The sequence below is a fragment of the Anopheles darlingi genome, chromosome 2 (assembly GCF_943734745.1).
Source record: "Anopheles darlingi chromosome 2, idAnoDarlMG_H_01, whole genome shotgun sequence".
NCBI classification, from domain to species: domain Eukaryota; kingdom Metazoa; phylum Arthropoda; class Insecta; order Diptera; family Culicidae; genus Anopheles; species Anopheles darlingi.
Genome location: NC_064874.1, coordinates 39,359,212 through 39,371,902, shown reverse-complemented (window position 1 = coordinate 39,371,902; position 12,691 = coordinate 39,359,212). Strand labels below are relative to the sequence as shown.

Genomic DNA, 12,691 nt, shown 5'->3' with positions numbered 1-12,691 from the left:
CTTCAGATAGCTTTTCTAGCGAGTTTTTGTTTGATATTTTGGTTTTGCGTTCACAAATAGATTTCATTTTCGTGCCTTTTCGAAGAAAGTGCGGCTGGCACGAACAATCGATCAAAATTGTATATGTGTGAGTGTGTGTATGTGCGTGTGTGTGAGCGTATCTGCTGTGGTGTCTGTAACGTGTACGTGTGCATTCGGTTAAGTTGTTCTTCTACCGTAAGCTGTGTGAACGCGATAACAGTATAAGAAGGCCCAATAGATAAATGCGATGCGTGTTTCTTTACCCAGGCGGCGAACACAGACACAGAAACTGGAAACACCGCAACCCAGCAGTACTAAGATATCTACTTGTAGCTTAAGCCATTGGTTTCGATTGTCAGGCGCTTCAGAAAGCATTAAACGAATCAAAGCAACCATCTTTCATTGCGCGGAAGTGTTGATTGATAGTCTAGCAGCAATGCATGCAGAAGCTACGGTCCGGTCGATCCTCCTACAGTGGATCTCGGCCCGGAGATAAGGACGAAGATCGGCGAGCAAACTCAGTTGTAAACTTTAATTGTTCGATGTAGATATAATGCTAGAAAACACCTAGAAGAGGCGGTGCCGTGAAAGCGGATGGAAAAAGAAAACAAAACAAAAATACGAATCGTAGAAGAGAATTCGCCAGAAAGAGGAGGGGAAAACGATAGTGGACGGAAAGCGTGAAAATTTGGAAATAAATTAAAAAAGCTCAAAATCTATATTACCAACTTGTGCAACTGTACTATTCCCGATCTGTGCTGTTTGCTTTCGTGGGTTTTTTTGAAAGAAAAAAGTAACAGTTGGTCATACAATCGTAGAAGCATATGTTTGTGGAAAAAGATGACGCGCATGATAACTGCTAATTTGTTATCCGAAGGTTATAGTTAAGAATTATCACATATTCGACGATACCAGGCACAGTGAAGGGTTCTTTCAGCCATGTGTGGTTGTGCTGCTCATAATTTTCTGGCAAGTATTCACAGGAGGTCTCTGTTTCATAGATTACGAGCAGAGCCAATGTCCGCTACAACGACCAACAATCTCCGAAAACCCCAAGGGATCCACGGGCAGTTCCGGACAACATGGTCAACTGTTGATCTGAGAAAACGCCATACTGTTCCTTATCGTTAACCGTGTAGCTAGGCAAAGCGTTGCCAGATTGTCTTAGCAACCCAAACTACCGAAGCGAGGTTCAATATGCGTAAGCCATGTTTGGTAAGCACTTTTGATACTAAATTTAATTTAAAGGTATAGTAGGGTGCTTTTCGATGAAACTAGCTGCTGTCCCTAAAGCCATGAAATATGCTACAGCTACGTATCCTACGATACAGACTCTCGGATTCGGAATTTAAATAACAAACCTTTGAACAGTAAAACGAAAAATATATTTAAACACAATTCTACCGATAGTGTACGATCTACGATCAAGTTTGAGTTCAATTCTTGATAAAGGACCGACAGTATGGTTCTGTTAGAACAACAAATCATCCAAGACTATTTACCCACCTTTGCTACAACGACACTTCGTGTCATCTTTGGTCTATTAATTAGTTTTTCCCATTTTTTTAGACAAAAATACACTTATTTTCAAAACTGAAAGAACAATTACATTAATAAAAATATTTCCCAATGCTGGCCACTACTTTTTCCCATCTTTCAGACAATTTTCGAATTTTGTTTCGAAAGAACTCCGCATCTTTTGATGTAATTCAATCAACTATCCATTTTTTGATACATTCGTAAAGTGTAAAATATTTTTTTATGCACTCATTCAAGTTGTAATCAGAAGGAACAATGTCTGGCGTTTACAGCGAGGAGGGTAACACTTCCCCACCCGACATTTGGTAAATAGCACTTGACCGGTTTTGCAATATGTGGTCGACCGTTATCACGTTTTTGACCGTTTTCTAGCCAGAGCTGGCTTCAAACGGTTCAATTGCTGTCGATAATTGTTTGGCCAGCTTCCAGAGGTTCGCAGTGTACGACCCTCTCGACACGAAACTCAACATTTTTCACTCGAGAAATAAAACAGTAGGTAATTATTATTATGAGCAGAGTCACTTATTGCGTTGTAAAGGTGTTTGTTGATGCCTTAAAACGACATAAGTAACAGGGCTGAGAACTTTCACCTTAACAAGTGGTAAACTCTTTTAACAAAATCAAAAACCTAATACATGTCACATTGTTCGACATTCCATGGTTATTGGACATTACGAAAGCACGATAAACTCTGAAATTCATAAAATAGCGAAGAACATTTACATTCAAATGTATATGCTAGTAGGAAAAGACTATAGCACTCTCAAGGAAAATGTCATTTTCCATCGGCGATAGGACGTCACTCGCTCATCGCTTTAGCAGACGCAAGCAACCGTGTCCATCCAAGTACGCGATCCCTCCCAAGTGAGCCTCTAATCGGTCTCTAATTCCCATGGGCCAGGAGATTAAGGCCATCAACCAGCCCGGCTTTATGGCGGGTAATTTGGCAGAAATTCCCCCCCGTAAAATTCGATGTTCTCAATGTGTCCTCAAACGATGTTTTCACCCAATTTCCCCCCTCGTCCCACCCTGGGAGGACCGGTTCGGTTGCGCTCCAGCTCCCTTCCCATACGACACCGGACCGGGAGTCCGGGGTGGGCTCTGGTGGGGGCGTCCTTAGCTGGCTGATTTCTCACGGCCAAAATGGAAATATAAAAATGAAAAATGTACCACCGATATGAGGAAAGGGGGAAGGCGTTTACACATCGCGAATGCAAATGATCATAAAGTAATGGGGTCAATGGAATTGGAGGTGACTCTTTGCCGTCACCAGAACCGACTCAGCGCCACCTCGTACTCCCACTGCGCCCCATTTCGCCGCAAAAGATGGCGTTATGAAAATCTGATTCCAACGGAATCGGTTAACCGGACATCCCTCCCTCGGGGAAGAACGAGGAAGTCATTGCCAGCAATCAAGAGCAAGGTCAAGAGAGGGAGGGACGACGACGTTCAAACCATTCACTCCCGTTCCGAAGCGTTCTGCGCGCCAAAAATAAAATAAGCCATATTACAAGCGGCGCCAATCGAACGCCAGAATGAAGTGAACAAAAAAAAATGGGTGATAATGGCAACCGGCATCGGAATCGGCTTTCGATTCAACGACGACGTACGGACACAGAGGGGTGCCCCACAATGGCGCGTTCTAGGTGGGGAAAGAACAGCGCCAAGGAACAGTGAGTAGCAGCAGAAGCAACCGGCTTCGATCGGTCGGTTGGCTGGGTGGCGCTGTTGTCTTATCGGTCACGGAACAAAACAAACACGGCGGTGGCCACGGCGGCAACGGCGGCTGCTAACCCGGTTCCTCCTGTCTGTTGTCGCGTGGTTCCTGTTGCTGTTGCTGTAGCTGTGACAAATTGAAGTCAAATTTGATTCATACTAACCTGTAGCAGCAGCAGCAGCAGCAATAAACGAAATGCGGACTCGCGGTTGTAGAACGAAGCGTAAGAACCACGAGAGACACACACACATACACGCACGCGGCCTTGCAAAGGTACCAAAGTTGAAGGCGAGGTGGAGTGGCACACACGCGACATATAAATACGGAGCCCGCCGGCCCAGAACATTTAATCAGTTCTAACCGTTCAGTTCGGTGCAACTCGTCAACGCGTCCACACAATCCAATCGCCCTTTTTTGCAGCGACATTCCCGGCTCGAAGATGGTGTCACCAAGGAAGAAGCACGAAACGATCGTCCTGTTGCTCCAAGGAGCGCTGGTAGTGTCGACGTTCATCGGCACCAGTATGGCCGCCAGTGTGATCCTGCGTGATTCTGACCTGGCCGAGAACGAACTGGGCGAGAACTCGGACCCGAGGATCGATCTGTCACACCTCGGACCGGAACTGTACGGTGAACCGGACGAATCGGTTGGCAAGCTGGTCGATGCGTTCGATCCCTCTGCGGCCGGCGGTAACGTGGAGGAGCTCGGTACGTACCTCGAGGGTGACATGCTGATCGATCGCCCGGCCGGACGTAATGGGCTGGCCAGCACCGCCACCCGCTGGCCAAACGGTGTCGTACCGTTCGTGATCGGCGGAAACTTTGGTAAGTAACGTCTTTGGAGTGTCATCCAGGTTTTTGGGGCCCCTTTTTTCACAGTTTTTTGGTTTCCCTTCCACTCCACACACACACGCGCGCGCACGGTTGCACACAGATGCGAAAGGTATGCAGCTGATCGAGGAAGCCATCAATGAGTATCACGCGAAGACGTGCATCCGGTTCGTACCACGGATGGCCGAAACGGATTACGTATCGTTCGAGAGTTCCAGCAGCGGGTGTTGGTCGAGTGTCGGACGGATCGGGGGTAAGCAGGCGGTCAACCTGCAGATACCGGGCTGTACGACGCTCGTCGGTACCATCATCCACGAGATGATGCACGCGCTCGGGTTTCTGCACGAACAGAACCGCGAGGATCGCGATAGCTGGGTAACGATCCGTACCCAGAACATCAAACCCGGTACGGCCAACAACTTCGACAAGGCAAAGCAAGGTACGACCAACAGCTTCGGTGTCGAGTACGATTACGGCAGCATCATGCACTACTCGGCCAATGCTTTCTCCTCCAACGGGCAGCCAACGATCGTAGCTAAGGTAAGTGGAAAAGTTGTGGGGGGGGACAGGCTTCATCACTTTGCTCATACATACCCGTGACAACCGTGTGTTTGTGTGCGTGTCTGTGTGTCTGTGTGTGTGTTCTCTCTGTGCGCAGAAATCATTCAGCGGAACCATGGGCCAACGGGAGGCTTTCAGTAAGAACGATTTGGCCAAGATTAGGGCCATGTATGGGTGCGACTAGTACAGTAGCCACTCCTCCACATTACACCCATCCAACTAACACCAACATCATCGCTTCACACGCCCGAAATCATCCCCTGGATCTGGACTTCGACACAAGGAACAACCCTTCCTTCCAGTCAAATGCTCGCCTGTGGGATTCGACTCCTTGGGATGGTGCGGACTGATCGGTTTTTCGCGCCTCGACGTCAGATATCTTTATTAGTTTGTTGTTGGTAAAATAAAGTTCCCTCATTGTGGGGCCGCGCCCCTCCCGCACTTAACTCCGCTTTTTTACATAAACCATTTAACTGAACGCACGAAGCATAAGGGCAACAAAATCATCACGACGATCCACGACCGATACGATCGCCATCATCACATTCTCCGCGCATCCTTGGTATACATACAACACTACTACCCGATATTCTAGCGCTCCGGTGGCGACCAGATGGGCCAACGTTCCGGGTTTTCTAGTAGCGACATCGCAAAACTGCGCAACATGTACGGATGCACCGGATCCGAAACGGGACCGTCGACCACCAACAGTGGAGGCCAGCGACCGCAACGTCCCCAGCGTCCACAGCGTCCACAGCGTCCACAGCGTCCACAGCGACCGGCCAGTGCCAATGGGGGACAGGTGGCCGGTGCCATCATCAACATGATCGGCAGTTTGTTTGGCGATGCGGACACCAACAACGGAACCGACCCGAAAGTGGCGCCAGCACGTCGCTAAACACACATCTGACCGGTCCATCGCTCGTACACCAGGAGCTCAGGGATAGAGAGCCATCGTTCGAACAAATTAATCGTTTTATCGCTCTTCCTCACCACCTCACCGCCCAATTCCCGTTCGTTTTTTTTTTAACATAAACCCCATTTTTATTCAACAAAATAAACGGATCTTGCCCCAATCTATACGCCACGCCATCTGCTCCTTCATTCGATTCTTCTTCCTCTTCTTCGACCCCCTTTTTGCAGCAATCGCTCGGTACGGCCAAGATGGGCCAGCGGGATGGATTCTCGTGGAACGATCTGGAGAAGCTGAACCGAATGTACAATTGCAAGGGAAGCTCCGGCGCTGCCTCCGGTGGACAGCCAAACCTAAAGCCACCGGGCTTCGTCGGTGCCCTGTTGCCCGGTGCCAACAACGGTGGAATGATTGGTGCGGGCTATCCGATTGGACAGCCTTACTATCCACAGCCTGGTGCCGGACCGTACTATCCCTATCCGGCACCGTACCCGTACCCAGGACCGTACTATCCAGCCTATCGACCGAATCCGGGTTATCCGTACGGACCCGGTTACCCGTACGATGAGGTGGAACCGCATCAGCAGCAGGAGATCGCAGAACCGCAGCCGCCAGCCAAAGAGGAACCAACAACTAACGACAAATGATGTGAACGAGGAACGTGAATTTAGAATAAAGTAATCCGATCCGATCCGATCCGATCCGGCACCAAACACCGAATCTACTGGTAGCGCTTGTTGACCAGCATACGAGAACGGGGCAGCTTGCACTGGCTGAGCGTGTGGAGCCGGTACTGCATTTCCGGTGCGCCCATCCGCTTCCGTACGTTCTCCGCCATACGCTCGTCCTCGGTCGGTTGGACGATGTGTTCGTCGTGCTGATTGACGTCCTGTCCTTCCGCACACTCGGCACACTGTTGCTGGCACAGTGCGGCTACCGCTTCTGGTTCTCGTTCCTCAGTGTCACGAGGAACCGTACCCTCCGGAAGACGGCGTTTCACCAGCTCCATCACTTTCCGTTCGATGGCAGCCAGCGCTTTGGTGAGTGCTTCCTTCGTAAGCTTCTGACGATCGGTGCGGGTTGTGCCACCCATCAGTGCGACAATGGCCGAACGTTCGAACCCCAGCAACTCCAGCGCCTGCTCGACGGTTTCCAGCTTTAGCTCGAGAGCGGCCTCTTGAAACGAAACGTCCTCCTCAAGCTGCTCCGTTTCCTGGCGTGCCTGCTCCAGTTGCTCCTCGGTCTGTTTCTCCTTGCGTTCGTGAGCGAGTCGCTTTCGACGATAGGTTTCCTGGGCCTCGTCAGCCGCTTCTTCAAGCTCGCGTGCCCTCTCCGTGGCAGCCTCGAGCTGGGCATCCGTTTCGTTCGCGTACTTAAATAGCGCCATATACTTATCCTGCTGCCGTTCGATCAGCGCCAGCACATCGTGCATCGACTGGAGCTGCAGTGCTTCCTGTGTACCGTCGATGATTGTCCGGTAGCGGGTGTTCCGGTCGAGGCAGCCCCGCTTGAAACGATTCCGCTTGCCAACGATGGCCGGATCCAGATCGGCCACCGTTCTCGTGGCACCTTTCGTACGCAGGAATGCGTTGGTGTGACGTGTGCCGACAATCTGGCGGTCTACTTCGATCATCTCGTTCACTTGCTGGCGTGTTTCGCGCGCTTCCTGCGCCTTCAGTGATTCGATCCGGTGGCACAGCTCCTCGCTCTGGTTAAAGGCCAGTGTGGCGCGTTCGATCATGTCGATCAGAAACTTGCGATTCCGGGCAAGCTGCTGGACGTACTGTTGCCACTGGCGGTTATAGCGTTTCCGTTCCTCGAGCATTCCCTCGAGCTGCTCACGCAACTTACGGTTTTCGGTGTGCACCTGACTTTCCTGGGTCCGCACATGATGAAGGCGTGACTCCAGGGCTGCCACCTGGCGACACGAACGCTCCAACTGTTCGGCGAACAGAAAATCCGACGGAATGGCCTTCGTGACCGTTTGCAGCTCCAGGTGGGCACGCTTGATCTGGGATTCCAATTCTCCTATGTCGATCTTGGTGGCCGCGATCTTCTGGTTCGTTTCGGTCGTTTCGTCGAGCAGACGTAGAATAATGGTGCGGCATCGTTCGGCCTCGCGACGATGCACCGGTGCGTGCCTTACCTTGAGCAGCAGTTCCTTTTGGGTCGTTTCACGTTCGATGTGCACGAGGCGCTTGTCCAGACAGCGCATCTCCTGCGCCTCGGCCGTTTCGCCCGGTTTGATCGCATCCAGGCGAAGGAATCGATGCTTCCATCGGGCTACCTCTTGCCGCTCCAGCCGCTCCCGCTCGGCCCGTTCCTCGGGAGACAAATTTTCCGACGGACCGAAATAGACGGGCAACGGTACGTTCGCCATTCCTACGTGGCAATGGTTGCTAGACCCGAAAACGTGAGGTCGATGGAGCCTCGAATGTATGGTAACCAGGAAACGGTATGTGCTCCTGGTACCTCGATGCGCACTGGGAGTTTTCCAACGATTCCCTAGTAAGCTGTGGAGTAGAGTAAATCGAAGCATTAAGCAGTTTGCCAGTGAACGGTGCACGGAGCAGATACGGAGCAGAAACGCGTTCTGCTAAGAGATCTTACCTGAAGGGGGTCAAAGAGTTTTGAGACACAATGTTACGAGGCGCACAAGCCTTCAGCATTCTTCGCCGACAGGCACACACCATCCCGAAGCACCTGCAATCCATCCCGACCGAGCAGGATCCACCGTTCTCGAAGATGGTCGAGTATTGCTTCCACAAGGCTTGTCTGGTGCTGGAACCGCAGCTGATCGAATCGATGAGCAAATACCCGACGATGAGTGCCGAACGTCGGATGGCCCGGGTGCAAGCGATCCTGCAGATCATCTCGAACAACTCGAGCACGCTGCAGATACAGTTTCCGTTCCGGCGTGACAGTGGCGAGTATGAGATGGTTACCGCCTTCCGGTCGCACCACTGTCTCCACCGGCTACCGGTCAAGGGTGGTATTCGGTTCTCGCTGGACGTGTGCCAGGACGAGGTGGAAGCTCTCTCGGCACTGATGACCTTCAAATGTGCCTGCGTCAATGTACCGTTCGGTGGAGCCAAGGGGGGCATCATTATTGATCCGTCCCGGTACAGCGAGAAGGAACTGCAGAGCATCACGCGCCGCTACACGGTCGAGCTGGCGAAGAAGAACTTTATCGGCCCGGGGATCGATGTGCCCGCACCGGATATGGGTACGACGTCGCGCGAAATGTCCTGGATTGCGGACCAGTACGGGAAAACGTTTGGCCACCGGGACATTAACACGATGGCGGTCGTGACCGGGAAGCCGCTCAATCAGGGTGGTGTCCGAGGGCGTATCGAAGCGACCGGGAAGGGTGTCTATATTGCCACCAACTGTTTTGCCCGCGAAGCGAACTGGATGCGCGAGATCGGGCTGGAACCGGGGCTCGAGGGTAAAACGGTGATCGTACAGGGGTTCGGCAATGTGGGACAGTACGCCGCCGAGCACTTCCACAAGGCGGGCTGCAAGGTAGTTGGTATCATTGAACGGGATGTTTCGCTCCACTGCCCCACCGGTATCGACATTAAGGGACTGGGTCGCTACAAAACGGAACACAAAACCATCAAGGGCTTCCCGAAGGCCACGGAGTTTGCCGGTGATTTGCTGCTGGAGCAGTGCGACATACTCATACCGGCGGCGGTCGAGAAGTCGATTACTGCGGAAAATGCGAAGAAAATTAAAGCCAAAATCATTGCCGAAGGCGCGAACGGGCCAACGACACCGGCCGCTGATAAGATCCTGCAGGAGCGCCGTATCCTCGTCATACCGGATCTATACTGCAATGCGGGCGGTGTGACGGCTTCGTACTTTGAGTACCTAAAGAACATCAATCATATCTCCTTTGGTAAGCTGTCCTTCCGCCATGAGGCACACAATCTGCGTGAGGTGCTGGCCTCGGTACAGGAATCCTTGCGAAGTGCGGGCGTTTGTGTGACGGTGTTGCCAACGAAGCAGCTGAAACACTACTTCGAGCATGCCAGCGAGGCCGACGTCGTTTCGTCCGGGTTACAATTTGTGTTGGAAACGGCCGGCCAGGGTATCATGAAGGTGGCGGCCCAGCATAAGCTCTGTCTGGATCTGAGAACGGCCGCTTACATATGGTCGGTGGAGAAGATTTTTAAATCGTACGAAGAGGCAGGTCTTTCGATGTAAGAATAATGCCTTCACTTATGGTTCCCGCATGGGTGAATGTCTGTTTTTTTTCTTCTTCTAATAATCACGCAAAAGAGAAATAAATAATTTATACACAAGTCCTCTTACATACTTATCGCTAGCGATGCCCTGGAGCGTCTTATTCATCCGTTCGTCATAACTAAAAAAATTAGGTTTAAAGAACAGTCATCGGCATAGATATAAATGATCAACATGACTTTGTATTTCACACTCTATTGGATATTAAGCAATAGTATAATACATCAAACAACGAGAGTCTCGGCGATCGGAATCGATAACCAAAGACATGCTTGCAGCAATACCCATCCTAAATATCCATGCTCATATCATCGGCACTCGTATCGCTTAGTGCGGACACATTCGAGTCACACTCATCGAATCGCAACTTTACCCGACTCGGTAAGAGAACGTTATCCGTAGCAATTGGATGAGGCCGAACATTGGACGGCTTTTCAACCGAGTTCACTGACATTTCATCCTCCACCGTCGTGCCATCCTTGTCGACGTTCTCCTCATCATCGGCACTTTCCAGGGAAAAGAACGGTACATCCTGCTCCTCCGCCAAATCCTCAATGACCTGCTTCAGTAGCGTGGTGGTAAACACATCGTCCCGCTTGAGGGATAAACTTTTATGGAATGAATCAACCGCATCGCTCAGCTGTCCGGTAAGTGCCTGCACGAACCCGATCGCGGTGAATGTTTTGGCGTTAAGCGGATTCAGCGACAACGCCCAGCGATGGTACTCCAGCGCTTCGTCGTACTTCTTGTTCTTTCGGCAACAGTGACCAAGGTTGTTCAGCACAGCCTCCCAGCGCACGGATAGATGCTCACCGTTTTGCTTCGACAAACTGCGCACCATATCGAGCGTGTTGCGCAGTACCTGCTCGGCGCTCTCGTACTGTTCGTTTTCAAACTTAATGACGCCTAGCTCATGCAACACGTACACATCGAGTGGAGCAATCGTCATCGCTTGGTAGAAAAACTTTTCCGCCATCTCCGGGTTCTTCGTTAGGCCACACTCAACACCGATATACAGCAAAGGAAGGTGACATCCTCGCATCAGCTGCGTAGCCTTAAAGTAGGCTGCCATTGCTTGATCGTGTTCGTTTTCCTTCGCAAACGAATGACCATACGCCAACCATGCCGGACCGAATAGGCGGTCCAGTGAGGTCGCCTTGGAGAGATAGCGACGGGCATGATCACTCTTGCCGACGAGGTCGTAGTAGGAACCGACGGCATACCACGAGATTGCATCATCTGGATAGAAGTCTACTAGCTTGTGCGCGACGTAGAACAGCTTGTTGATAGCGCGCGTTTCCGCCAAGCAGCCAATTTGAACCGTTAGCGCTCGCCTGTGGTACGGATCGCGTTTCAGGATGGCATCCAGTATTTTCATGCACCGTTTGTAGTCACTTCGATAGAAATATTGCTCCGCCTCGGCCGTCAAGAGATCGATGCTGTTCTCCAGCTTACTCATACATTGAGCATACGGAATGCCACTCGCTCCAGTGACGCTTGTTAGTGGATAGGTGAACCGAATGGGGGTTTCTTTGCGGGTCGAGTTATTCGCTATTCCCGTATCACCCAGCGCTGTGGAACCGCCGGAAAATCCGCCACCTCCCAGTAGCGAGGCTCTCGTAAGCGACGTATGAATGAGATACGATGGAGTGTTTTTAATATCTTCCAGAAGCTTTTTCGCCGGCGACATAATTTTGGTCTGTTCTGACTTTTGCCTCGGTGTTAAGAAGCTCTTCGATGTCCTAGAAAAATCCGTATTTTTACTATTTTTCATCTTTTCCTTCAACTCCTGCCATATAATGGGATTCCCGGGCAGGGTAGGCGTTTGCTCAGGGTTCGTTAGCTTAAATGAGAGAATACAGGTTCAGGTTAGTCGGAGCCGGTGCTCTAGGAATAGAAGAGATACGGGTCTTACCGGAACAATCGATTCGTAGTATTTCTTCAACTTGCTCTCATAGAGCCGCTTCAGAATCTTTCGCTCTGGTTCCATGGATTGCTGGGGCCCTAGAATATGCTGCAGAAGCTCCTTTTCCTCCCAAGCCATCAGCATATCGTGCTGCACGAGGGCATCGAGCGCTTCCGTGCAGTATACCGATTTGTTCAAGGCCTGTACGTAGCAATCCATCGCTAGTGAACGGTTGTCCATGGCTTCTAGCACCTTGCCCTTGAGGTAGTACACCGAGGCCAAGATTTCGTTCCTGTTTGGCTCATCGTATCCAAGACCACCGGTGATTTCCGATCCATCCGTGCCCTCATCGCGCACCGTTGTGGTGGCCACGGAAAGCGTTTCACTATCCACCGAGCTTAGGATATCCAGCGCGGCCTGGTACTGCTTCGCCTCGGTCATACACTCGGCGGCCAGATACTGGCAGAGTAGGTTGCGTTTCTCCAGCTCCCGACTACAGATGATCTTCGCAGCCCGTTGGTACTCCCGCAGGTGAAACATACACTGTGCCTCCCAGTACACATCGCGCGGATCGTCGTTGCTGAGGACAGTGACCTTCTCGGCCCAGAACAGGGCAGTTTTAAAGCGACGCTGAAAAGGAACATACCCAGGATAACCAAGTTTTAGCGCGGGCCAAACACCAAACAACCGTTTGTTTACGCTTACCAATTCCGTCGCTTGTTTCACTATCGCGCGATAACTATCGACATCGACCAGCTCTTGGCCATCCGAACTGCGTGTGGATGTGTCCGTCCTCATGGTATATTCTAAAACTATCCTAAAACGGTTAAATTCTTTCGAAAAAGTGTAAAAACGGAACTTACGCTAGGAATGAAGCCGGATTTTTTCTGTTGCCGGTTGTGCTCATTTTTGCTTACTTTTGCTCATTTTTGCTCATTTTTGCTCAAATGCACTGT

General features: G+C 51.0%; 5 protein-coding genes across 6 annotated transcripts in view; 3 read left to right on the top strand and 2 right to left on the bottom strand.

Moving 5' to 3' along the window:
* The window catches only part of LOC125948524 (ETS-like protein pointed), a 118,189-nt gene extending 117,491 nt beyond the window's left edge, over positions 1-698 (top strand). For both annotated transcript variants that reach the window (XM_049674697.1, XM_049674696.1), the window contains exon 11: positions 1-698. This exon is cut by the window's left edge and continues 1,503 nt beyond it. The gene's annotated coding sequence lies outside the window, so the exon portion shown is untranslated.
* Positions 699-3,645: 2,947 nt separating this feature from the next.
* Positions 3,646-6,277, top strand: LOC125948590 (zinc metalloproteinase nas-4). Its single transcript, XM_049674808.1, has 3 exons — positions 3,646-4,101; positions 4,211-4,647; positions 5,812-6,277. The coding sequence occupies exons 1-3, from the start codon at positions 3,717-3,719 to the stop codon at positions 6,226-6,228; spliced, it is 1,239 nt and encodes a 412-aa protein (XP_049530765.1). The 5' UTR covers positions 3,646-3,716; the 3' UTR covers positions 6,229-6,277.
* A 25-nt stretch (positions 6,278-6,302) lies between these two features.
* Positions 6,303-7,961, bottom strand: LOC125959227 (uncharacterized). Its single transcript, XM_049692040.1, has one exon. It carries the CDS (start codon positions 7,959-7,961, stop codon positions 6,303-6,305), a length of 1,659 nt encoding a protein of 552 aa, XP_049547997.1.
* A 260-nt stretch (positions 7,962-8,221) lies between these two features.
* Positions 8,222-9,790, top strand: LOC125959226 (glutamate dehydrogenase, mitochondrial). The gene has a single exon (XM_049692039.1). It carries the CDS (start codon positions 8,222-8,224, stop codon positions 9,788-9,790), a length of 1,569 nt encoding a protein of 522 aa, XP_049547996.1.
* A 206-nt stretch (positions 9,791-9,996) lies between these two features.
* On the bottom strand, positions 9,997-12,689 carry LOC125948539 (cell division cycle protein 16 homolog). The gene is made up of 4 exons (XM_049674727.1): positions 12,599-12,689; positions 12,441-12,547; positions 11,745-12,365; positions 9,997-11,672 (listed from the first exon to the last, which is right to left on the bottom strand). The coding sequence occupies exons 2-4, from the start codon at positions 12,531-12,533 to the stop codon at positions 10,119-10,121; spliced, it is 2,268 nt and encodes a 755-aa protein (XP_049530684.1). The 5' UTR covers positions 12,534-12,547; positions 12,599-12,689; the 3' UTR covers positions 9,997-10,118.
* Between the last annotated feature and the right edge of the window lie 2 nt (positions 12,690-12,691).